General features: G+C 41.2%; 1 protein-coding gene across 1 annotated transcript; it reads right to left on the bottom strand.

Annotated features, from left to right (window-relative positions):
- Positions 1–264: 264 nt before the first annotated feature.
- Arhgap11a (Rho GTPase activating protein 11A) lies at positions 265–20,134 on the bottom strand. Its single transcript, XM_055598998.1, has 12 exons — positions 19,368–20,134; positions 16,479–16,549; positions 14,384–14,480; positions 13,117–13,370; positions 12,335–12,498; positions 12,021–12,164; positions 10,473–10,547; positions 9,589–9,756; positions 5,861–5,987; positions 5,284–5,389; positions 2,982–3,120; positions 265–2,665 (listed from the first exon to the last, which is right to left on the bottom strand). Exons 1-12 carry the CDS (start codon positions 19,494–19,496, stop codon positions 1,134–1,136), a joined length of 3,006 nt encoding a protein of 1,001 aa, XP_055454973.1. The 5' UTR covers positions 19,497–20,134; the 3' UTR covers positions 265–1,133.
- Positions 20,135–20,421: the final 287 nt, after the last annotated feature.

Below are 20,421 nucleotides of genomic sequence, written 5' to 3'. Positions count from 1 at the left end.
ACCATCCAGGGTATCCAACCCCTCTTCTTACCTTGGAGAATAGGCACATGTGTCACACATATTTACATGGGTTTACATATATAGACGGAGACAAAATACAAATAAATCTTAAACACCCCACAGATCTTCAAGTAGAACCTGGCAAAGCAAACTTAAGGACTTGCCTCACATACAGAGACACTAATTGTGTGTGCAATGCTTTGCATCTAAAATATAACAGTCTGAGGCAAGATGTTTCCAGGAAGTTATTTTTAATGTCTATTCTAAATAAATAACATTTAAGCACAGGATAAGACTATCAGATATTTACCTAAGTAAAATGTACAGAGATACATTAACAACTCAAATTCTAAAATCAACCATCTTCACAGAAAAAGAAAACCTTGATTAAAATTTTCAAGTTAAATTATTCCTCCTTAAAAATTTCATTATCATATTGGACAAAATAGATCAAAATATATTTTAAAGGTAATTACTTTTAAAAATGAAGTAGGGCTTAAAATTAATCAATTACTTCAACATCATAATATATGAATGTGCCTTAGTCATCATTCTGCTTTAAGCACTGTCTTTAACTCAAAATTCAAGTGAAACCATAGAAGACACTAACAAATTCTTCAGTCCCAACAGGAGGAAGTATTAGCATACCACTGAGGCAAATTAACTTCCAAGTTAATAAGACAATAAACATGAACATAATTCAAGATCTGCAGGACTTACCCAATCTTTTTATGTATTAGAATTCTGTAATGGATCATGTTTCTGACTTGGAGGAATAACAAGAGACAAGCACAACTTCCTGTATTCTTCCTATCATTCATGCAAAATAAAAATCATGTCCCTTTTTAAAATAAATAGATCTAGGCAACAAATTTCTTTAAAAAGTTAATTATAACCTTTGCTTGAAGAAATCACAATAAAGTTAAGTTTAAACGCTTCAGTAATAAAGAAGAGCAAAGAAGCCTTATGTGCAAGCATGAAAATCCAAATTGCTCCAGCAGTGAGTGAGACTGCTTCAGAAGAAAACTATTTGACAAGCACCCTGACCTCCACACTAACACACCACTATGTGGCTGACCACCCCAGCAGTTGCTAATTTTATTTACACTGATGACAAGCACCACGTTTGACAGTTACAAGTCTACAGGCTTACTCGTTGGTAGCAGTTGAGTCTTCCCAATAGGATTTTTGGGAGAACCTTTGTACCAGGCCCTTTCTTTTTCTGATGGTTTCCTAAGAACTCTGTCTTTTATCCCAGGGGCACAGACATTGTTGTTGTTTACAACAACTTTTAATCTATCGTGATTAGTGAGATCATCCAAGGGAAACTTCATTTGGCCGTCAGATTTGCTCTCCAGTTTACAAAGTCTAGTAGTTCCACGAGAATCATGCATAAGATCTGGATGTCTCTTCATTTTTGTGAACACTTTAGAAGTTACATCAACACCTGATTTTGAGAGTGCATCACTGTACTTATCACACGAAGCCTTCTGTGGTTCAGGACCCGACTTACTACATGAAATAGAGGGATGTTTTGATGTGCCTTCTACACAAGAGGGAAGAGCACTGTCACAGCTCACTGATTTAACCAGAGGAGAAGCTGCGTCACTAAGGATTGCCAATCTCTGCCTCACAGGCTGCCTGCCATGCTCCAACAAAGAATTAATTCTTCTGACAGACTGACGGACAGGGGTACGCTGGAATTTAAGAGGTGATTTCACTTTTGCTCTGTTTGGTTCATTTAGAGAAAGTTTATTAAACCACTGTATGTGATCAGAGACCTTCCCAAGCTCTGTCACTTGTGAACCTCCAGGAACTGCATCCTCGCGTTTTTCCACCAGTGACCGTTGCCTAGCAAGTCTCTGGGGCCGAGGTTTGGAAAGGACTATCACACTGCATGTACTCTGCACTACAGACTGAGCCTCACCTTCCCCAGCACCTTTACATGCCCCTGAGTCCCCTTCCACCACGCTCTCATCCCTCCATGACGGAGGGCTCAACTGGCCCCTTGGGGACTGTGGTTCCTCTGTTTGCTCTTCACCGGGAAATTCTTGCTGGATTAAGTCAGCTTTTGGTGCTTCTGAGTGCATGTCTTCACGTTCCACCTTCAGTTGAGCTGAATAACTTCCCACGCTGGCTTCTCTATCAAATTCTGGGCTTTGGAATGATGAGAAATTACTTTCTGAAACACAGTCCTCGTTTTCACCCGTGCAGCTCTCATCATTTCCCTTTGATCTTCTCACAGTCACTTCACTGGATTCACTTTCTTCCCCCATGTTTGTTCCTGATGACTGCCCACTATTTATCACTGTAGTAAGATCACTCCCAGATTCGGAAAACGCTTTCTGAATCTTCTGCAAGGTTTTGGAGGTCAGGTTACCCTCATCCCCGCTAAGAGAACAACCCAGCAGACTGCTATCAGGCTGACTGTGGAAGGTGGAAGGCCTGAGCTCACATAACATAAGTGGTAATTTTTCAACAGTAATATCGGGCTCCAACGAGAAATTTTTCACCTCAGGACTTATTATTATTGGAGAAGTTCCATTTGCACCCATGTCGTGAAAACTTGAATTGCTGGGTTCTGTCCAAGACATCCGGTAATCCACTCCATCTAGCTGATCTGGAGTTAGTAAGTGTTCCTCAGATTTGCTGATCTTTTCTGTGCCTAAAATAAAGCAGTTGACGCTTTTAATACTTTACATTTTGCCTAGTTTTGAAACACAATCCAAACACATAACAAATCAAGTTACTAAGCATTCTTTTCAAAACACTGAAGATGTTATAATTTAAGATAAAAATGTCCAGTATTGACATTTGCAAGCTTCTTCCAATTGTTGACAGAAAACTACACTGCCAAGTCAAATATTTTCACCATTAAAACGAGACCTTTAACCTTCTAGGATATAAAATAATATATTTTGTCTTAAAGAAACGGATACCAGAATTTGAGGTAAAATTCTAACAGTATTGTGTAAATGTACCTTTCTTTAGCAATCTTTCATCAATATCTGGGCTAAAAAGCAGGCCTGTTTTTACAGATTCAATCCTATTTTTTAGATTGTGTTGATTCGCTAGTCGTCGACCAACATTTTCATATCTATTGATGACAGAACATCCATTCTGTACAGAAAAGAAAATTTGAAAATGGTTTAGTTAAGTAAATCAAGTTAACTAAAAATAGTAAAACCAATTAAGTATTAAAATCAGGAAATAATTTTAAAAGGATTATATAACTTTGTAACAAACACAAATACTCTTGTCTACTGGTGAAATGTGAGAAGATTAGGTAATATTTTGTGAAGTAAAATAAAAAGAACGTGACATAGTTATTCAGTATTAGAAAAAGCAAAAGTTGTGCTATCTCTGTGCTCTCTCTGTGTCAATTTGCCTGGTGACGAACTGTGTGCATACTGTGTGTGTATGTTTATGGTACTAGGGGTGGGGTATGGGGTAGGGTGGTAAAAATTTTGCCTCATAATATTTATAGTCTAAGATGAGATTTAAAATCAAGGTCAAAAGTGAGATGGAGAATACGGAAACAGTAAAGAAAACACTGCTGTTGATGGGGGGAGTACAATTTCACACAGAGGATGAGAAGAGCATTTCAGAGAAGCTCCCAGCACAGCTTCTACAGCAAGAGTGAAGATCAGAAGCTAATAGCTCAGACACATGCTCTGGAAACAGACCACATGGAGCACTTCCTGTTAATGTAGGAAGCTGGGGCTTCTTTTGGAAAGTTCAGACAGACGAATATATGACTTGGCTTTTTACAGGACTGTTCTAGGGGTCAAATATTGCAGAAAAGGCAGAAGCAGGCAGACCTATCTAGATGAACTGCAGATTCTCCAGAGGAAAAGACACTCTGGAGGTAGCTAAGAGAAGTCAAGCAGGCTTCAGCACATGAGGATGTGAGTGAGGAATCAAGAGCATGCACCGTTTGGCCTAGGTGGCTGGAAGAGCAAGCTGCAGAACTGATGGGAATGATGGCAGTGAAAAGGACAGTTGCAGCAAAGGACAGTGTGTGTGGAATCGGTTTTGCCTGAACATCCAAGGAAGAAGTGAGCAGAAATCAGAGTTTAGTGCCACAACACACGCTCAGCACAATAGAAGACAAAATACTGGCAGAATCCAAATCAAAGCAAACACTAATCCCTGCGAACAAAGACAGATTCTGCCTTGTTTAGGAGGGCTTTGTGGGCCAGAAAACTTACATGTTCCTGTCTTAGACATATGGTATTGGATAATCTGTCACAAAGGCGTTTGCAAAGTAGCAGGAAAGTAAACAAAAGAACAGTAATGGGTCTTGAACCAAATGCTAAGAGGGTAAGTAAGGCCTTTTAGTTGACAGCTCCTGACTACTTGCTTAAGAAGGCTTCCTTGTTTTGTTCGTGGTTCACAGGCCACCTTGTTTTGTTTCCTCTGTTTGCTTTCCTGACTGGTGCAGAATCACTATGAAGACTAGGCTGGCACTGAACTCATAGAGATCCCCATACCTCCGCCTCCCAACTGCCGGAATTAAAGGAATGAAGCCCTACCTTGCGAGCAGTTTCAGTGGAGTTCTGAAATTTAAAGATAATAATAATAATAATAATAATAATAACAACAATAATAATTGATAAAGAGCAGTAGTTCAGCCAGGCCTTGTGGTACATGCCTGTAATCCCAGCACTCAGGGAGGCAGAGGCAGGTGGATCTCTGTGAGTCCCAGGCCAGCCTGGTCTACAAGAACAGCTAAGGCTACACAGAAACTTTTTCTCTCTGTCTGTCTATGTGTGTATTTGTGTAAGAGTAATAGTACATGGTTTATTATTTCAGAAGGAAGGCAAGTGTGGAAGGGTGTAATTCTACAGTTTTGTGTTACTATGATTTGTGTTATGCTATTAACAGATTAATAAAGATATAAGCCACTATTCATGTCCTTAATTGTGAACATTAACTAAGAAATGCCTATAACATCAGATAGGCATACCTCTAGGGTTATCTGTGAAGGCATTTCCAGAGATTGTTAGAAGAGAGCTCTGGCCTAAAGAATCAATCATTCCATCAATGATTCATAAGCCAATGGCATTACTGGGAGGTTATAGAGAAAAGGAGAGGTGCTTAGATCTGGACCATGCCCCAGCCCCTTCCTGTATTCCTTCTCTTTTCCTAGCTGCCAAGATGTCAAGGGCTCTGCTTGCCACATCCTCCCCAGCAGGGTGAACTGACACTTGTGAAAACCCCAAGCAAAGAAATCCCTCCTTTGTGCAGCTTGTTGGTTCTTCTACCACAAGGACAACTTACCGAATCTCTGTTTTTCCCCAGGCTAAATTTCAGACGAAGTGATCTCCGAACCTTTTCTTTACGACTGACTTTAGGAGAGAAGCAGCCTGCTCTTCCTGATTCTACCCTAAAGGGTGGAATTTAAAATGACAGTTTCTGGTATAAATATCAGAAATTCTTGCAAAATGAAAACTTGACTCACAGTTCAAAAACATCATGCTGTTAATAATGTAATAATTTTACATTATTAATAATTTTAAAAATCACTTAAACTTTAACATATTATATATAAATACTCATCTGCATATGAAAATTATTAGTCATCCTTTGTCATTTATAAACCAGTATCATTAGAACGGATTACTTTATAAGCCCAAGAGAACTTAAAATTACACAATCAACATAGAATAGGATTTGCATCAAGGACAGGGGATTCAATTTAGCATTTGTTCTTCTTTCTGATAGTATATGAAGGGCCAACAATTATTAAGAACACAAAGACTGAGGGATTGAAAGAGTCGGATTAAGCTATAATTCTTAGTAGAATTGCAGCATATACTAGTCACCCAGTGAAAACACAATGTCTTGGACAGATCACCTGTAAACTTTTTTGCTTGCAATCCTTTTACTTCGCCTCAGGTCTGTATTGATCAAGTGGTTTCCACTCAAGGCGATAGGTGAGAGCGAACTCTGAGATGACCCTTCTGGGCTTGTATCAAGGTGAACTATAAGAAGAAGGACAGGTAATCCATTACACATACTCACTTTCTTTACAAAATATAAAATAGCAGCAAGGAGATGTAAGTCCAATTTCTACCACTCAAGCAGCAACAAGTACAATTTCTGCTTAGAGGTGTCAGGTATTAATAACTGACCAAAAGAGAAAGTATTAATGTCCCATTTAACAGTTACCAATTAGAGGTTAAACTAAGCATTAATGTTATATTAGTTCTGCTTTAAACACTTAGTACTAAGAGAGGGATAGACCTTGCCAAGCTCTGAAGAGTATGTCTATCTCTTACTAAATGGCCTCAGTTTCTTGATGAACATTACTGTCAGGGATTATCAGAAGTGAGAAAGGACATACATGAATGTCATAACAAAACCTGTAATGCATAATACATGCCATAAAAAACTTAAGAAATAAAAGAAAGCAGGTAGGTAACAAACAGCGGGTACACAGACATTGGTCCTAATCGCACCCAGTAGACTTCCAACACACAGTTATTGATAAAAGGTAGTGACATATGAACTGCTGGTTAATGTCTTCATATACTGAGAGAGTGAGAAAGACGGGGAGGGTCTTCTTTAAACTCAAATGTGGAGATCCACTTATCTTCAGACTTAACAAATATATTCTACCTGATTAGAATATATTTAAGTAGGCCAAAAAAAAAAAAAATGATGAATTAATAGCAATAGAATTACTGCTCAACATTTAATAAAGAAAATTCACTGGTAATTCAAACTCAAACTAAGCTTAAAATAACAAGAATGTTTCCATTTTCCACTTGGCAAGCAGTTGACTGAAAGACTACAATTCCCACAGACCACTGGGAAGTCCTCCAACCTTGATAGGCTTTTAAATATCAAGTTTCTTTAATAGTTTAAGACTCCAACGTCTGGTGATTGAAGGTGCCACAGATGTAGTTGTCAGCCTTCCTTCACAACCTATGAGGAAGGATTTTCCCTCTGGAAAACCACAACTTGCTATTCTGCTCAATTTAAATATGAACCTTCAAAGGAAACAAAACCGAGGGATTTTTAGGAAAAAAAACAAAAACAAAACAAAACAAAATAAAACTTGTTAAGTCAGCTCTTGTGCGCAAAATAAAACGCTCCATGGAACTTGAAACAATTATTAAATGTGAGATAGGGACCAGAGGGTTGGGTTTCATTTCACTTTTGGTTGATGAGAAGGTTAATATGAACCAATTGATATTCTGCAGGTGCTTAAGAATAAAATAAATCTAAGGCTGTGGCAACAAAAATGTTTAGTAGCTAATAGGATTTCAAATGTTACTGAAATGAAGAAATGACAAATGTCAAAACAATATGCAAATTGCTTTGGCCCAAATTTAAAGGCTTTTATATATATAAACATATATATATATATATATATATATACACACATATATATATTTGATATGATAATCATATTAAAATCTGTACACCTAAGGAAGTAATCAAGAAGGAGGACCCTGGGTAAGATGCGCAATCTTCATTTAGAAATGCAAACGAGATGGACATCAGAAGAGGGAGAAAATAGGGAACAGGTCAGGAGCCTACCACAGGGGGCCTCTGAAAGACTCTACCCAGCAGTGTATCAAAACATATACTGAGACTCATAGCCAAAGTTTGGGCAGAGTGCAGGCAATCTTATGAAAGAAGGGGGAGATAGAAAGATCTGAGAGAACAGGAATTCCACAAGGAGAGCAACAGAACCAAAAAATCTGGGCCCAGGTGTCTTTTCTGAGCTGATACTCCAAACAAGGACTACACGTTGAGACAACCTAGAACCCCTGCACAGATGTAGCCCATGGCAGCTCACTGTCCGAGTATGTTCCCTAGTAATGGGAGCAGGGACTGTCTCTGACATGAACTTATGGGCTGGCTCTTTGATCACTTCCACCTGAGGTGGGGGGCATCCTTACTAGTCTACAGGGGAAGACAATGAAGCCAGTCCTGATGAGACCTAATAGGCTAGGGTCAGATGGAAGGGGAGGAGGACCTCTGCTATTAGTGGACTTGGGGAGTGGCATGGGAGATGAGCGAGGGAGGGTGGGATTGGAAGGGGATGGAGGAGGGGCTACAGCTGGGATAGGTGAATAAACTGTAATTAATATTAAAAAAAAAAAAAAACCTACTTGAGTAACAGTCTCCTTATGGATTTGGAGAAACTTCTGCCCTTAGCTCAGTTGAGGATAATGGAGCCCTACCTATCAATCCAGAGGAAACAGGAAACAGGTTTTATGTATAGTCACATAAAACCCGAGCACCAATGCCATCTGCAGAAGCCCAAATGCTAACTTAGTTATTCATAATAATTTCAATGGATATGAACATAAAATACAAACATTTTATTTTTAGAGTAAATCTTGTAAAATACAGAACTTTGGAAAAATGTAACGTTTGGCCCTTGTGGGTGGTATTAATCTGAATAGTCTGTTAAGAAAGGCCAGAACCTCTGCTCAAGGGAGGATGCTTGAATTTCACTCAGAAGGGGAAATAAAATAGACATCTGAAGTAGATGGAGGGAGGGAACCCAGTGGGAGAGGGGGTGAGGATCAAGGAAAGTGGGGCCTGGGAGAGCTGAGAGACAGAATGGAAACTGGCAGGGGGTGGAAATCTCTGGGACGGGAGAGGCTCCTGAAAGTATATGGTGGTGACCCTAGCCAGATGGGTCTTCCAGCAGAAGGAGGGGACACTAACCCACACACAAAACCTTCAAGCCAGCCAACCAATGACTGGCCCAACTTAAGTCCCATGCCACAAGAGAGAGAGAGCCCAGCCAGGACAGCTTTAATATTCTGCTATACCTGCAGGCAGGAAGCTAGTATAACTGTCATCTGAATGGCTTCAACCAACAGCTGATGAAAACAATGCAGAGACCCGCAGCCAAACATTAGATAGAGCTCAGGGAATCTTATGCAAAAGGGGTAGGAAGGATTGAAAGAGCCGGAGGTCCAGGACACCACAAGAAAACCTACAGACTCAACTAACCTGGACCCACAGGGACTCACAGAGACTGAACCACCAACCAGAGAGCATGCATGGGATGAACCTAGGCCTCCTCCACATATGTAACAGATGTTCAGCCTGGTCCTCATATGGACCTCTAAGAGCAGGAGTAGGGCCTGTCTCTGACTCTGTTGCCTGCCCTTGGATCCCTTTCCCCTAACTGGCCAGCCTTGTCGAGCCTCAAGAGAAGAAGATGCACCCAGTCCTACTTGGTTGGTATCTATGTCAAGTCTCCCCTTCTCTGAGAAAAAAGGAAGGAGAGCATACAAGGAAAGGGGAGAGGATAGGAGGAGAGAGGGAAGCTGAGGGGTCTGGAGAGGAGGGGAACTTCCTACAGAGATAAAAAGTAAATTAATTAATTAAAAAAATCCTAGCACTCGGGGAGGGAGAGACAGGCCTATGAGTTTGAGGCCAGCCTGGTCTAGAAAATGAGTGTAGGCGAGCCAAGGCACCACAGAGAAACCCTGTCTCAAACAAACAAACAAACAAACAAACAAACAAACAGACAAACAGACAAACAGACAAACAGAACAGGGACCCCATGTTAATGTTTACAGCCCCAATGACAAAGAGTCTCGTTGCTACCTGATACTGGTGTAGAATTGCTGCTGAAGAGATGACTTGGCAGCAGTTCAAAGTTCAAGTTGTTTTTGATGGACTTCCTTTTCTTACTTGAGAAGGCCTGAGAAGATTCTCCTGGTAGTTTACGCTTAACACTTGGTGTGAGAATCAATGGTGACACAGAGGCCTGGGCTGAAAACCACACAGAAATGACACGTTTCTCCACAAAATATGGTAACATACAAAAGCTTTAATTTCTTATAAGCACGATTACTTACAAGTTAACAAAAAATGTGAGATACATTTTCATGATCCACTATTACTTAACTAAATCAACATTCTGCAATTATTTAAAATAAAAATAGCAAAGTTACAAAGAGGCAAAATTCTCCTCCCCTCCCCCCCCATTGTTACTATGCAGCCCAGACAAGACTTGAACATGAGATTCTTCTGCCTCGTTCTCTCATGTACTGGGGTTAAAGGCACAAGCAACCTTATTGAGCTTGGCAAGACTTAAAAAACAGCAGTAACTTAAGCTGGATAGAGTAATAGACATATATAATAGATGAAATATTATCAATACAGGGAAGAAAATTACATTCAAAGATAAACTTTTTACCCTGACACAAAGTTAGGTTGAGCCATGTTCAAATGCTCTAAATTATAAGCAACTGAAAATCATGATTAAGATTATTTTAAAGATGACAACAGAAAAAGAAAATTCTTACCTACCATACAATTCTGAGTTCATCACACTCAAATGTAACTAGTAACATAACAAAGTATACTCAGTGAAATATTTTAAGGAAATAGTGCTGGGATGTGATTATTAGGCAATTATTTTAATTGTTCTTCACAGAGCACTAAAGATATTTTTATTTAAATATTTAAATATAACAAACACCTACCGGTTCTATCTTGTTGAGGTGTAATAGAGGGTGTTCTGCTAGATTTAAGTTTATTTAGGGCTCCATTAACAAAGTCTGAAATGCAAGGCACATACAGTTACATAGGCAATTAAGATGTAGTATAATCTGCCTTGTACCAATAATAAAAAAGGAAACATGTCTAAGAAATAAGCTACATTTGTGGCAGGGAGCTTTATAATTTGAACAGTGTGGTCTAGAAGCCAAGAAGAGATAAGAAAGCAATCTGCCCTACAGAGTTCAGAGCCACTTATAGATTGACCTCTAGGACTGTGATTTCTAAGTCATTCAATTTATGTCCTTTGACCCAGTAGCTCTATGAAACTAAAAGAGAAGTAAAAAGAATCTACAAAAGTAGCAAAGAAAGAGCAAAAGAAAGCAATAACTAAGCCAAGATTCCGAAAGAAATGATTCCCAAAAGGTTGGAAACTGGGCTGAGGAGATGGCTCGGTGGATACACTCTGCTGTGCAAGTGCGAGGACCTATGTTCATAGCTCTAGAGCCCCATTAAAGCCAGGTAAGGCACTATGCATCTGGAGTCTCAGTAATCCTTTGGGAAGACTGGAAGGCAGAGAGAGAGCAGAAGAATCCCTCGAAGCTCCTGGGACAGCCCGCCTGGACTGCACAGCGGTAACCAGAGACTCTGTCCCTAAGCAGCTGGAACGCAGGACTGACATGCAAGCTTGTCCTGACTCCCCTTGAGAACCCATGCACGTGAGCATGTGCACAACATACTGGCGAAGCCTCGCACGGAGGACGGATGGCCTCACTCTTCCTCACCAAAAGGAGACGGGAACTATTATCACCACGCTAGAACTTTGTTCTATGTTCTTTTGAATCTTCTTCAGTAACATTTCCTTCATAACTGACTTCACGCTCCTCATCCACACAACTAAGTTCTTCAAAGACCTAGCACCTGCCTTTTGCCAATCTCTCACCATTCTCTCCACCTCCAGGTGTCAAACCTTCAAATTACATAAACTTACAACATACTTCACTGATGTCATACCTCAAGGTACAAATCTTCACTGTTTTGCTAACACACTGGATCAGAGTCTCCAGTTCCACATTATACAATGTACACACCCACCAGATGACTCAAAACACACTGATCTGTTCCTAGAACAGACGTGTTTCTTTCTATTCAGATTTCTCAGCTAGTACAGAATGTACATTTTCTGTTTTCATTCAATTTCTGTGTTCTACACATCCTTCAAGAAGGCCCAGGCTGAAGGCTGGGGATATAGTTCCAAGGCATAGTGCTTGCCTAGCCTGTACAAGGCCCTAGTTTCAATTCCCAGCACAATAATAAATAAGGCTTGGTTACACAAGCTCCTGTGATTATAGCCCAAGGAACCTTCTGTTAAAGATTAAGCATTTAATATCAGATTGTATTATCACTTGATAATACATGCCCATGCTTTATTTCACTAACTAGGTATCCAAAAGACATATAGCACAGCCAATGCTGATGTTTGCATTTTAGATGAAAGCCAATCTCAGCACTACCCAAATAACAGCAACACTCACCTCCAACACTTTGTCTTCTTTTTCTCTTACATTCACCAGGAGTTTCATGATCTCCTTCAAAGCCTTCTAGGGATGGTGTAGTACAGAGTCCATCAATACCTAACATGACTGGTATCTTGTCCAGGATAAAATCTGGCACACGTCCTAAATAAAAATATCCACAAGACAATTATTCCTTCCCTCCTTTCCCACTCCAAAGTCTAAGTAATAATATCGCCTTTCTAACAGCTGTCTTCGTAGTTCGCATGGAAGTGGCCAGGATCTCCCTCACCCAAACAACCAACCGACTACTTGACAATGCCACAACCTCTTACCAATGTCTGACGCGCAGTCAATAAGAGTGTGCACGACTGCTGCCTGCAATCGTAGCTTTTTCTCGGTGTTGGCAGACATCTTCTCATGGCCTTCACTTGTCTGAAGAAGATTCGGTGCAAATATAACTGCAAGATTGCTGCTATCCATTTTATTCTCACTCGCCCTGATGACAAAAGACTTTATTAAATGACTAAAAAGGTAAAATTCCAGGAAGTTAAAATACCATAGTGAGTACCTACAAGTAAAACAAACAGCCCTCATCTACAGACCCACATAACTGGCCTGAAGAAGGAAGGGACAAAGAGGGAAGGCACATTAAGGGTAAGGCTTAACTGTCAGTCTGTTTGCTATGCAGAAGGCCCGAGTTCTACCCTTAGCTCTATAAAAACAAAACAAAGAACACAAGAACCCAAAATATATGGTCTCACAGATTTAACACTTTGTTCTTTCACACTAAGTCTGTCTATCTGATTTTAGAGCCACACAGAGAAAATGAAGCGTTAGAAGGCATCGGTTATAAACAAGTTCACTAAGAGCAGGAAGAGTAAAATTAAGAATACACACATTTTAAAAGCACAGCAACCAGGATCCATCCAGTAGAGGAGGGGTCTTGTAAATACCAATAAGGGCTTAAGGTAGCCATAATAAAGATTCTAATGATGCAAAATACTACATTACTTGGTATATTGTTTCTTGGTCTATTTCCTATAGTAAAGACTTTTTTTTTCATTTCAATTAAATTTATTAATTACTGGAACTAAGGCTTTTAATTAGCACTTACCTAAGAGAAACATTTTTGAGAAAGTTAAAGAAGTATCTTAATATATCAACTGTAGGATCTGCCATAAGACATGACAGCAACAATGTAGCTTTATTCTTCTCCTCTGCTTCTAACTGTTGCGCTTTGAAAAGTGCTTCATGCAGATCAGCTGGGAGGACAGGTTCTGGCAATTCCCGGAAGAACTGCTTAAGCACGCCTGCAACATCACACGGAAGTGCAGAAGACAGGCAGGCCTCGCCATTGTCCAGCTTACTCTAAAACAGACACAGGAATCTTGAGCCTTCTAGACGCTTAAGAACATATTAAATACAGTAATTGTTATTATGTCCAATTAAGAACTCTTGTTTAAAACACCAGTCCTTGCCTTTGACATTATCTGACTGGCCTGCTCTTTGATCCCCTCCCCCTAAAGGGGGAGCAGCCTTACCAGGCCACAGAAGATGACAGTGCAGCCAGGGATTCCTGATGAGATCTGATAGACTAAGATCAGAAGGAAGGAGGACCTCCCCTATCAGTGGTCTTGGGGAGGGGCATGCAGGGAGGAGGAGGGAGGGTGGGATTGGGAGGGGAGGAGGGAGTGGCTTATGGGGGGGATACAAAATGAATAAAGTCTAATTAATAAAAGTTAAAAAAAAAAAAAAGTCCATGAGCGCCAGTGGTTACTTAGTAACAAGGCCTGAAAAACTCAAACCAACAAAATCTAAGACCAAGGTCTTAGGAACCAGGAACCGCTCTCACTGAGTTCTTGTGAGGGAGCTGATACACACAGAGCTGATTTTTTTCTTTTTTTATTTTTGTATTTGAATTTAACTCTTTGGTTTCATCAAGACAGGGTCTCACTATGTCGCCCTGGCTGTCCTGGAATTCACTCTATAGACCAGGCCGGCCTCAGGCCCACAGAGATCACCTGGCCCTGTCTCTCCAGTGTGGGGGTTAAAGGCACGTGCCACTACGCCTGGCTACAGAATTAAAATTTAATACAATTCTTTAAAAAAAAAAAAAAATAGATAGATAGATAGATAGATAGATAGATAGATAGATAAATAAATAAAACGCCAGTCTTTTCTAGAAGGCTAAAAATAATACAGTTGAGTTTTCTTTTCATATAGAATTATTTTATAAGACTGAAGAGCACAAATTTAGATGCATACTATATTTTTAAAGCTATATAAAAACAACAAAATTTTATTTTAAAAAATATTTAACCTGTAAAAATAAAATCAGGAAATAGTACTAATGAAAAGGTATAGTTCAAAACCATGATTACCTTTAGTGCCTTTAGACGAATAACAGATCCTGACTTCCTAAAAAGCCCTTCTGTATGAATATGCTCTTCTAAAGACGTGCATGCATCAACAAGAAAGCTGAAAGAGAAATCATGTTCTTTCAAGAGTTCAGATACACACCTCAATAACCCCATTCTACCACAAACACACAAGCAGGTCAGGCATTATGCCTTCTTAGCTGTAGTGCCAAAAATTCTCCTGATCCTTGTCACAACATATTAATTATCTAGTTGTTTTCCTTATTCCCCAACTTTTCCTCTAAGGTTTACAGCTTTACTTACGGCACATACCGCACCCAGCAAGGCTCCAGGGACAGAACTGACTAAGTGAGGCAAAGAAATGAAGCAAAGAGAGACACAAAGAAATAGCCGAGGTCAGGTAGACTGGCTCTTGGAGAGAACCAGCCCCCTGCTCACACTCAGTTTGTTTCGTATATAGATTTGAACAAGGAGGTGGGGTTATTGCTGAAGAAGCAGGCAGGATTATTGCATGCAGGAAAACAAAGAGGCAGGGCTCACAGTATACACTTAGATCAAGGAGACAAGTTTAGCTAATCTCTGTAGGAGCAGTCTTTGAAGACTATCAGTCTTCATTGTGGGTGGGGTGAAGGGCTATAGTGGACATTTTCTTAACACTGTCAACACCTGCCCTCAGTCTCCCTTATATAAAAGGCTTTTCCATTCCTCCACGGGCATAAATCACTGGGGTCCTCAACATTACTGTGACCATGTGAGCAGCACATACCCACTAGGACTTCACACACTCAGGGCTTTCTCCATTTGACACAAATGTGCCCTCTTAAGTCTACATTGTTTTCTGCCTGGCTTCTGACTTCCCCATCTCTACCTAACTCCACCAGGCACATTCACCCTCACTACTTCAAACAGCCTTCACCAAGGACACCACTGCCCTCTGTCTCACCAAATTACTTATCTATTCATTGTCTCCTCATATTGCTTGATTCATCAACATGATACATCTAACCTCTCCCCTGCTCAAAAAAATGTCCTCTTCGCCATTCTTCTGGTTTCCTGCTATCTCCCTAAGCTGCTCACTCCCAAGCTCTCTAGGTCCCTTCTCTTCTACTGATTTCCACATATGAAATGACCTGGGCTTTGTTCAAAGCCTTTTTTGAAGACCAAGTTTCATGTAGCCTGGACTGGCCTCACATTTGCTGTGTATCCAGGGTGACCTGGAACTGCGATTCTTCCAGTCTCCTGTCAAGCGCTGGGATTGCAAGTATTCACCACCATGGCTACCTGGCCCAAGGCTTTCTCTAGCCATTGGCTCTCCACTGGTGGTGACCTGGTATAACATATACAGCTTTAAATAGCTATCACCCTACATTTCCCCCCAAGACAACATCAAGTTTTTTTTCATCCCAACATTTTTCCTTGGAAAAACAAAAGCCTTCCCTGTCCTTATAATCATTCTCATGTTAAAGGGTGAAGCTTCCATTTTACCCAGAAACTAATCTCAACCAATGTAAACTTTAGATTCAACAGCTGGCATCAAAAAATTACAAAGTATGTCAGCTAACAAGCAATGACAAAGCTGTATTGACACTTCGTGCCCAAATGTAGCCCTGGGAACAAGATGACTGACAGCTGGTTCTGTTCACTTACTTACAGGTAGCCCAGAGATGACAAGACTTTCAGTTGTTTCTCTTGGATCTAAGAGTGCAAGTGTTACCCAGCAGGAGTAGGATGTGATGTGTGCTAGGCCACAGCACTCAAGCTGGAGGGCAGAGAGGGATTCTGTGGAGCCAGATTTTCTCCTTCCACCTTACACATGGGTTGGCACTAGCCCTTCCTCGGGCTGACATTCAGGCACCAAGTGTCAATACAGCTCCCCATTGCTTGTAGCTGGCATACTTTCTAACTTTTTGGTGCCAGCTGTGGAAAGCACCTTTATCCCCAAGTCATCTTCATAGCCCTATGTTTTTTATTTTTCATAATAGGTGATGTTCAGAGATGAAAAAACGTAGTTTTAAACAAATGTATGCACCAATCAACTATTTTGAAACTACTTTTAAAACTAGTTTGAAACAGTCTCTTCATTTTGAAGTCTGATTACCTTGGAATGTGTCCATATTCTGGAACAACTGAATGAGGCAATGAATTTAAAGGAACTCCAAATATCTTACCCTAAAATGACAAACTCAGTTACTCTACACAGTATTAGGCATAAAATAAAATCATTAACATTAGGCAAACAAAGATCTCTGGAATGAAAACATTATCAGAAATAAACTCCAAGTTGTCATTCAAAACAATTATTTGAAGTACATTTACTAGCAAGTAATTCCTCCAAGACAGTTGGTAAGTAAAACAGTTAACTCCTGAATTCCTGTCACATGAGTACTTTGTAAAATATATCAAATGTGGGTATTTTTAGACCTTATGACTTTTCCATGCTATACAGCAGAGTGTTTTTCAACTATGTCCTGAGGTACACAAGGCCAAGACTGCAAATATTTAAGACAATTTTCACTTAGCTACCTTGAGACTCACTTTTTAAGAATACACACTCATGGTTTAAAACACCCAAAAAATATACTTGTGTTTTGGGTTTTTTTGCCATGATCTTCATTCATACTTCTTCCTTCTTAAAAATGTGTCACTGATTCACTGATTACTAAGGCTGTGGCTTCAAACTAAATTGAAAAAGTCAAGCCTGTATATGTATATGTCTGCAGACTCAAAATTAAATCAGTGCACCTAATCTCCTGTTGATTTAGTTCGGATGCGCCTGTTCTCCATACTGCTTTTGAAGTACTTCTGATTGAGAATACCACTAGGCACTGTTAATGATTCAACCCAGTTATGAAATTTTACTAGTTCTGTTTCTAGTACTTATCTTGTTTTGACAAATATCCTAAGCAGAAAAGATCACCCACTCAAAAACAGAAATCAAGACAGCCAATTTTCAAAACACTAGCTTTTCTAAGTTTTAGCTGTACAACCTTAATCAAATCGTTATAACATTTTTCTGCCTCTTATGTCTGCCTCTTGTGTCATTATGTTATAGAAAGAGTTATATCTCATTAGAATGTTATTAGCATTCATAGCACAACCCTTATTTAGGATCTGAATAACTGTCATAGTGGAATAAGAGGCAAGTGAATGGTGCTATGCCAGGCCTACCTACAAAACTTACCAGGAATTACCACATTATAAAATAAGAAACTGAAGCTCAATGAGAATGAACAAGCAGCCCACATTCATAGTTAACTGTAAAGCAGGAATCAAACTCAGGCCTGTCTCTAAAGGCAAATAGAAGGATGTTTGTTAAGGAAAGAAAGAAAAAAGAGCAAATGCCTATTTTTAAGGTGTGGAAAGACAGTTTCACCAACAGAAGGAACCACTGTCGTTTTTAACCAAAAACAAACACATTAAATAGGTGTGATGACACACCTCTCTAATCCTAACACTAGGGAAGTGAAGGTAGAATGATCAGCTCACAGCAGCCTTAGCTAGTGAGTTCAAGGTCAGCCTGTGCTTCATAATGCTCCATTTCAAACAACAAAAATCTTTATGCAAGTTAATTAGTTCTTTTTCTTCAAGTATACCAAGTGCTTATAAATTATTCACGTCCTTTTTTTGTCGTTATTGTTTTTTTTTTTTTTTTTTTTTTTTTTTGAGAGAGGGTTCCTCTGTGTAGCCCTGGCCTGGAACTCACTCAGTAGACCAGGCTGACCTAGATTTCCCAAGTGATGGGATTAAAGTCCAGAGATCGACCTGCATCCTGCCCTGCCAAGTGATGGGGGTCAAAGACATGTGCCACCACCACCCCAGCTCCCACAAACTTTTAAAGTGACTTATATTCAAATTATCACAATTAGAGTCTTGATTACTCGAAAGAGAATATAATTTTGCCCCAAATCTCTTTACCTCTACCACTAAATCAAAAAGTAGGTTTTTTGGGCCAGTGAGATGGTTTGGTGACAACCTGTATTTGATCCCCAAGACCCATCTAACAGGAGAGAACTAATTCATGCAAGTTGCCCTGAACCCCAGATGCATGCCACGGCATGAGTGGGCCGGTGCACACACACAAAAGTAGTTGGGAAGCATGGGATGGGGATCTTGAAACTTTAGCGGAAATAAGAACTGAACTTTTGCTAAACCATTTAAATCGGCAACAACAACCACAACAAAAAAACTTCAACCAACACACTCTACAACCTTATTAAAAAGACAGGCTTGTAGCCAGATGGTGGTGGTGCACGCTTTTAATGCCAGCACTTGGGAGGCGGAGGCAGAGGCACGCAGAGGAGTTCGAGGCCAGCCTGGTCTACAGAGAGTTCCAGGATTACACAGAGAAACTCCTGTCTCTGAAAAACCAAATCCAAAACCAAACAATCCCTCCCCCCAAAATAAATAACTTAACAACAAACCAACCAGGTTTGTTTCAGTCTAGGGCTGATGTTGGGTGGACACTGTTTTATACTGCTAAAGAGGCCATAAAGTGTAATACGGTCAGGCAGCACGCCTGTTTTCCTAAATCGCTGAATAGAGGATATAACATGACGCCCGTTTATGATACTTAAGCTGATTTTCTCATATGCTGATTTGTTTGAAATCAGTGATGGCTCACGACAGTCTGGCAGATGACAGACTGTCTCCCTCCCCACACACTGCTTGCATAAAAACACAATAAACTATCAGGTCAGCGGCACAGTATTTATAAGCAGAAGGCCCAGGATCCTATTCCCAGCACCGCAAAAACAACTGGGCACTATAAAGAGGAACATCTGATCGTCACTACCCAGATGTTACTGACATCTGGCAGTATACTGATTTAAAATTTCAACGGTGCTACAGCAATTTTCAACGCTCAAGTTTTTGGGCGAAAAAAAAAATCCTTAAACTCGTGAAAACGACCACACAGATTTTAGTCTAACCACGTCTTTCCTATCCAGAATAAACTAGGTGTGGCCCTGTCCCCACACGTTTTACTTACCCTTATTTCCGTAGCTGCGGTTTCATTTCTCCTGCGATCACAATGCCCGCGGCCACCCTTGACCTTAATGCCATAGACAGCCCGAAGCTGCTGCAGCAGGGCCAATCTGACCAGCCTCCGATCCCACATCCCGAACACGTCGCCCACTCTCCGAGGCCGACTCCGGGCCCTGACTTTCCTTTGCCACCAACTCTTCCAATTTCCAAACACCCTCAAGCTTGAGCTCCGCTCCGCTGCCTTCCGGCCACCTCCGGCACTCTTCGGGCCCAGGGCCCCGGCCACTTGCACCGCTTCCCTTCGATCCTTTATCCGCTTCCACGCCCTTCTGCTCCCCCGCCACACTTCACTCCTGTCTCACTTCCGCCGACCTTCCTTCGGACCCCTCGGCCCTGTCAGCTCCTTACACCAACCTCCTTTTCCCCCCCTCCGACTCTTCCGTTTTCCGAGACCAACGCCTGCGGCTAGCTCCGCGCTTCCGGACACTTCCGCCTATCCTCTTCCGCGCAGGGTGGGGTGGCCCGCTCGGAGCTCACCGGTGGAACCGCAACCTTGACCTCGTCCCTCCAGCCGGGCCAGCCGGCTGTTCGGGGACCTCCCAGTCCCGGTCCCCGCCCGGGCTGGTCCCCACCGTCGCCCCGTCTCGCGCGCCGCCTCTCCCCTAGCCCATCAGCCTGCCTCCCGCCCGGGCCTGCTAAAGCTCAGGGGCTCGGCTCAGGCCTCCGCCCCTCCTCCTCGGCACGCATCACGCCGGCCAGGACGGCACTCAGCAGCCCCAGCCAGACTCAAACGCCAGCGCCAAACAGCGTCCCGCGTCTGATTGGCCCGCTCCTGTTTTCAAAATGAGGACCCTTTGGGGTGGCCAGGAGATGCCTGTGTGGAAGGTTCCGCGACGTGCGCGGTGCGCAGGCTTAAGACATGTGGAAAGAGAGTGAGTTTCACTTTCTCTTTGCAGATCATTTTTGGAAGTAAAAACGTCTACAGCGTGTCTGAATAGACTTGCTTTATTCTTCAGACAATATGCTTCGGGGATCCGACTAGACAGCTCATACTCTCC

This window comes from Psammomys obesus, unplaced genomic scaffold (assembly GCF_907164565.1).
Source record: "Psammomys obesus unplaced genomic scaffold, mPsaObe1.curated_primary_1811, whole genome shotgun sequence".
Classification (NCBI taxonomy): Eukaryota; Metazoa; Chordata; class Mammalia; order Rodentia; family Muridae; genus Psammomys; species Psammomys obesus.
Note: the sequence above shows the minus strand (reverse complement) of the source record. Positions and strands in the feature narration are given on the sequence as shown.

Bases quoted from the DNA above. Each gene is read 5' to 3' on its own strand.
- Arhgap11a (XM_055598998.1), bottom strand. From the start codon at position 19,496: ATGTGGGATCGGAGGCTGGTCAGATTGGCCCTGCTGCAGCAGCTTCGG. The intron at 13,371-14,383 runs GTAATCATGGTT...TGTCTGTTTTAG, and splicing joins TTCGTCTAAAGGCACTAAAG to AGTAAGCTGGACAATGGCGA. The intron at 5,390-5,860 runs GTGATCTGTCCA...TCCACCCTTTAG, and splicing joins GCAAGCAAAAAAGTTTACAG to GGTAGAATCAGGAAGAGCAG.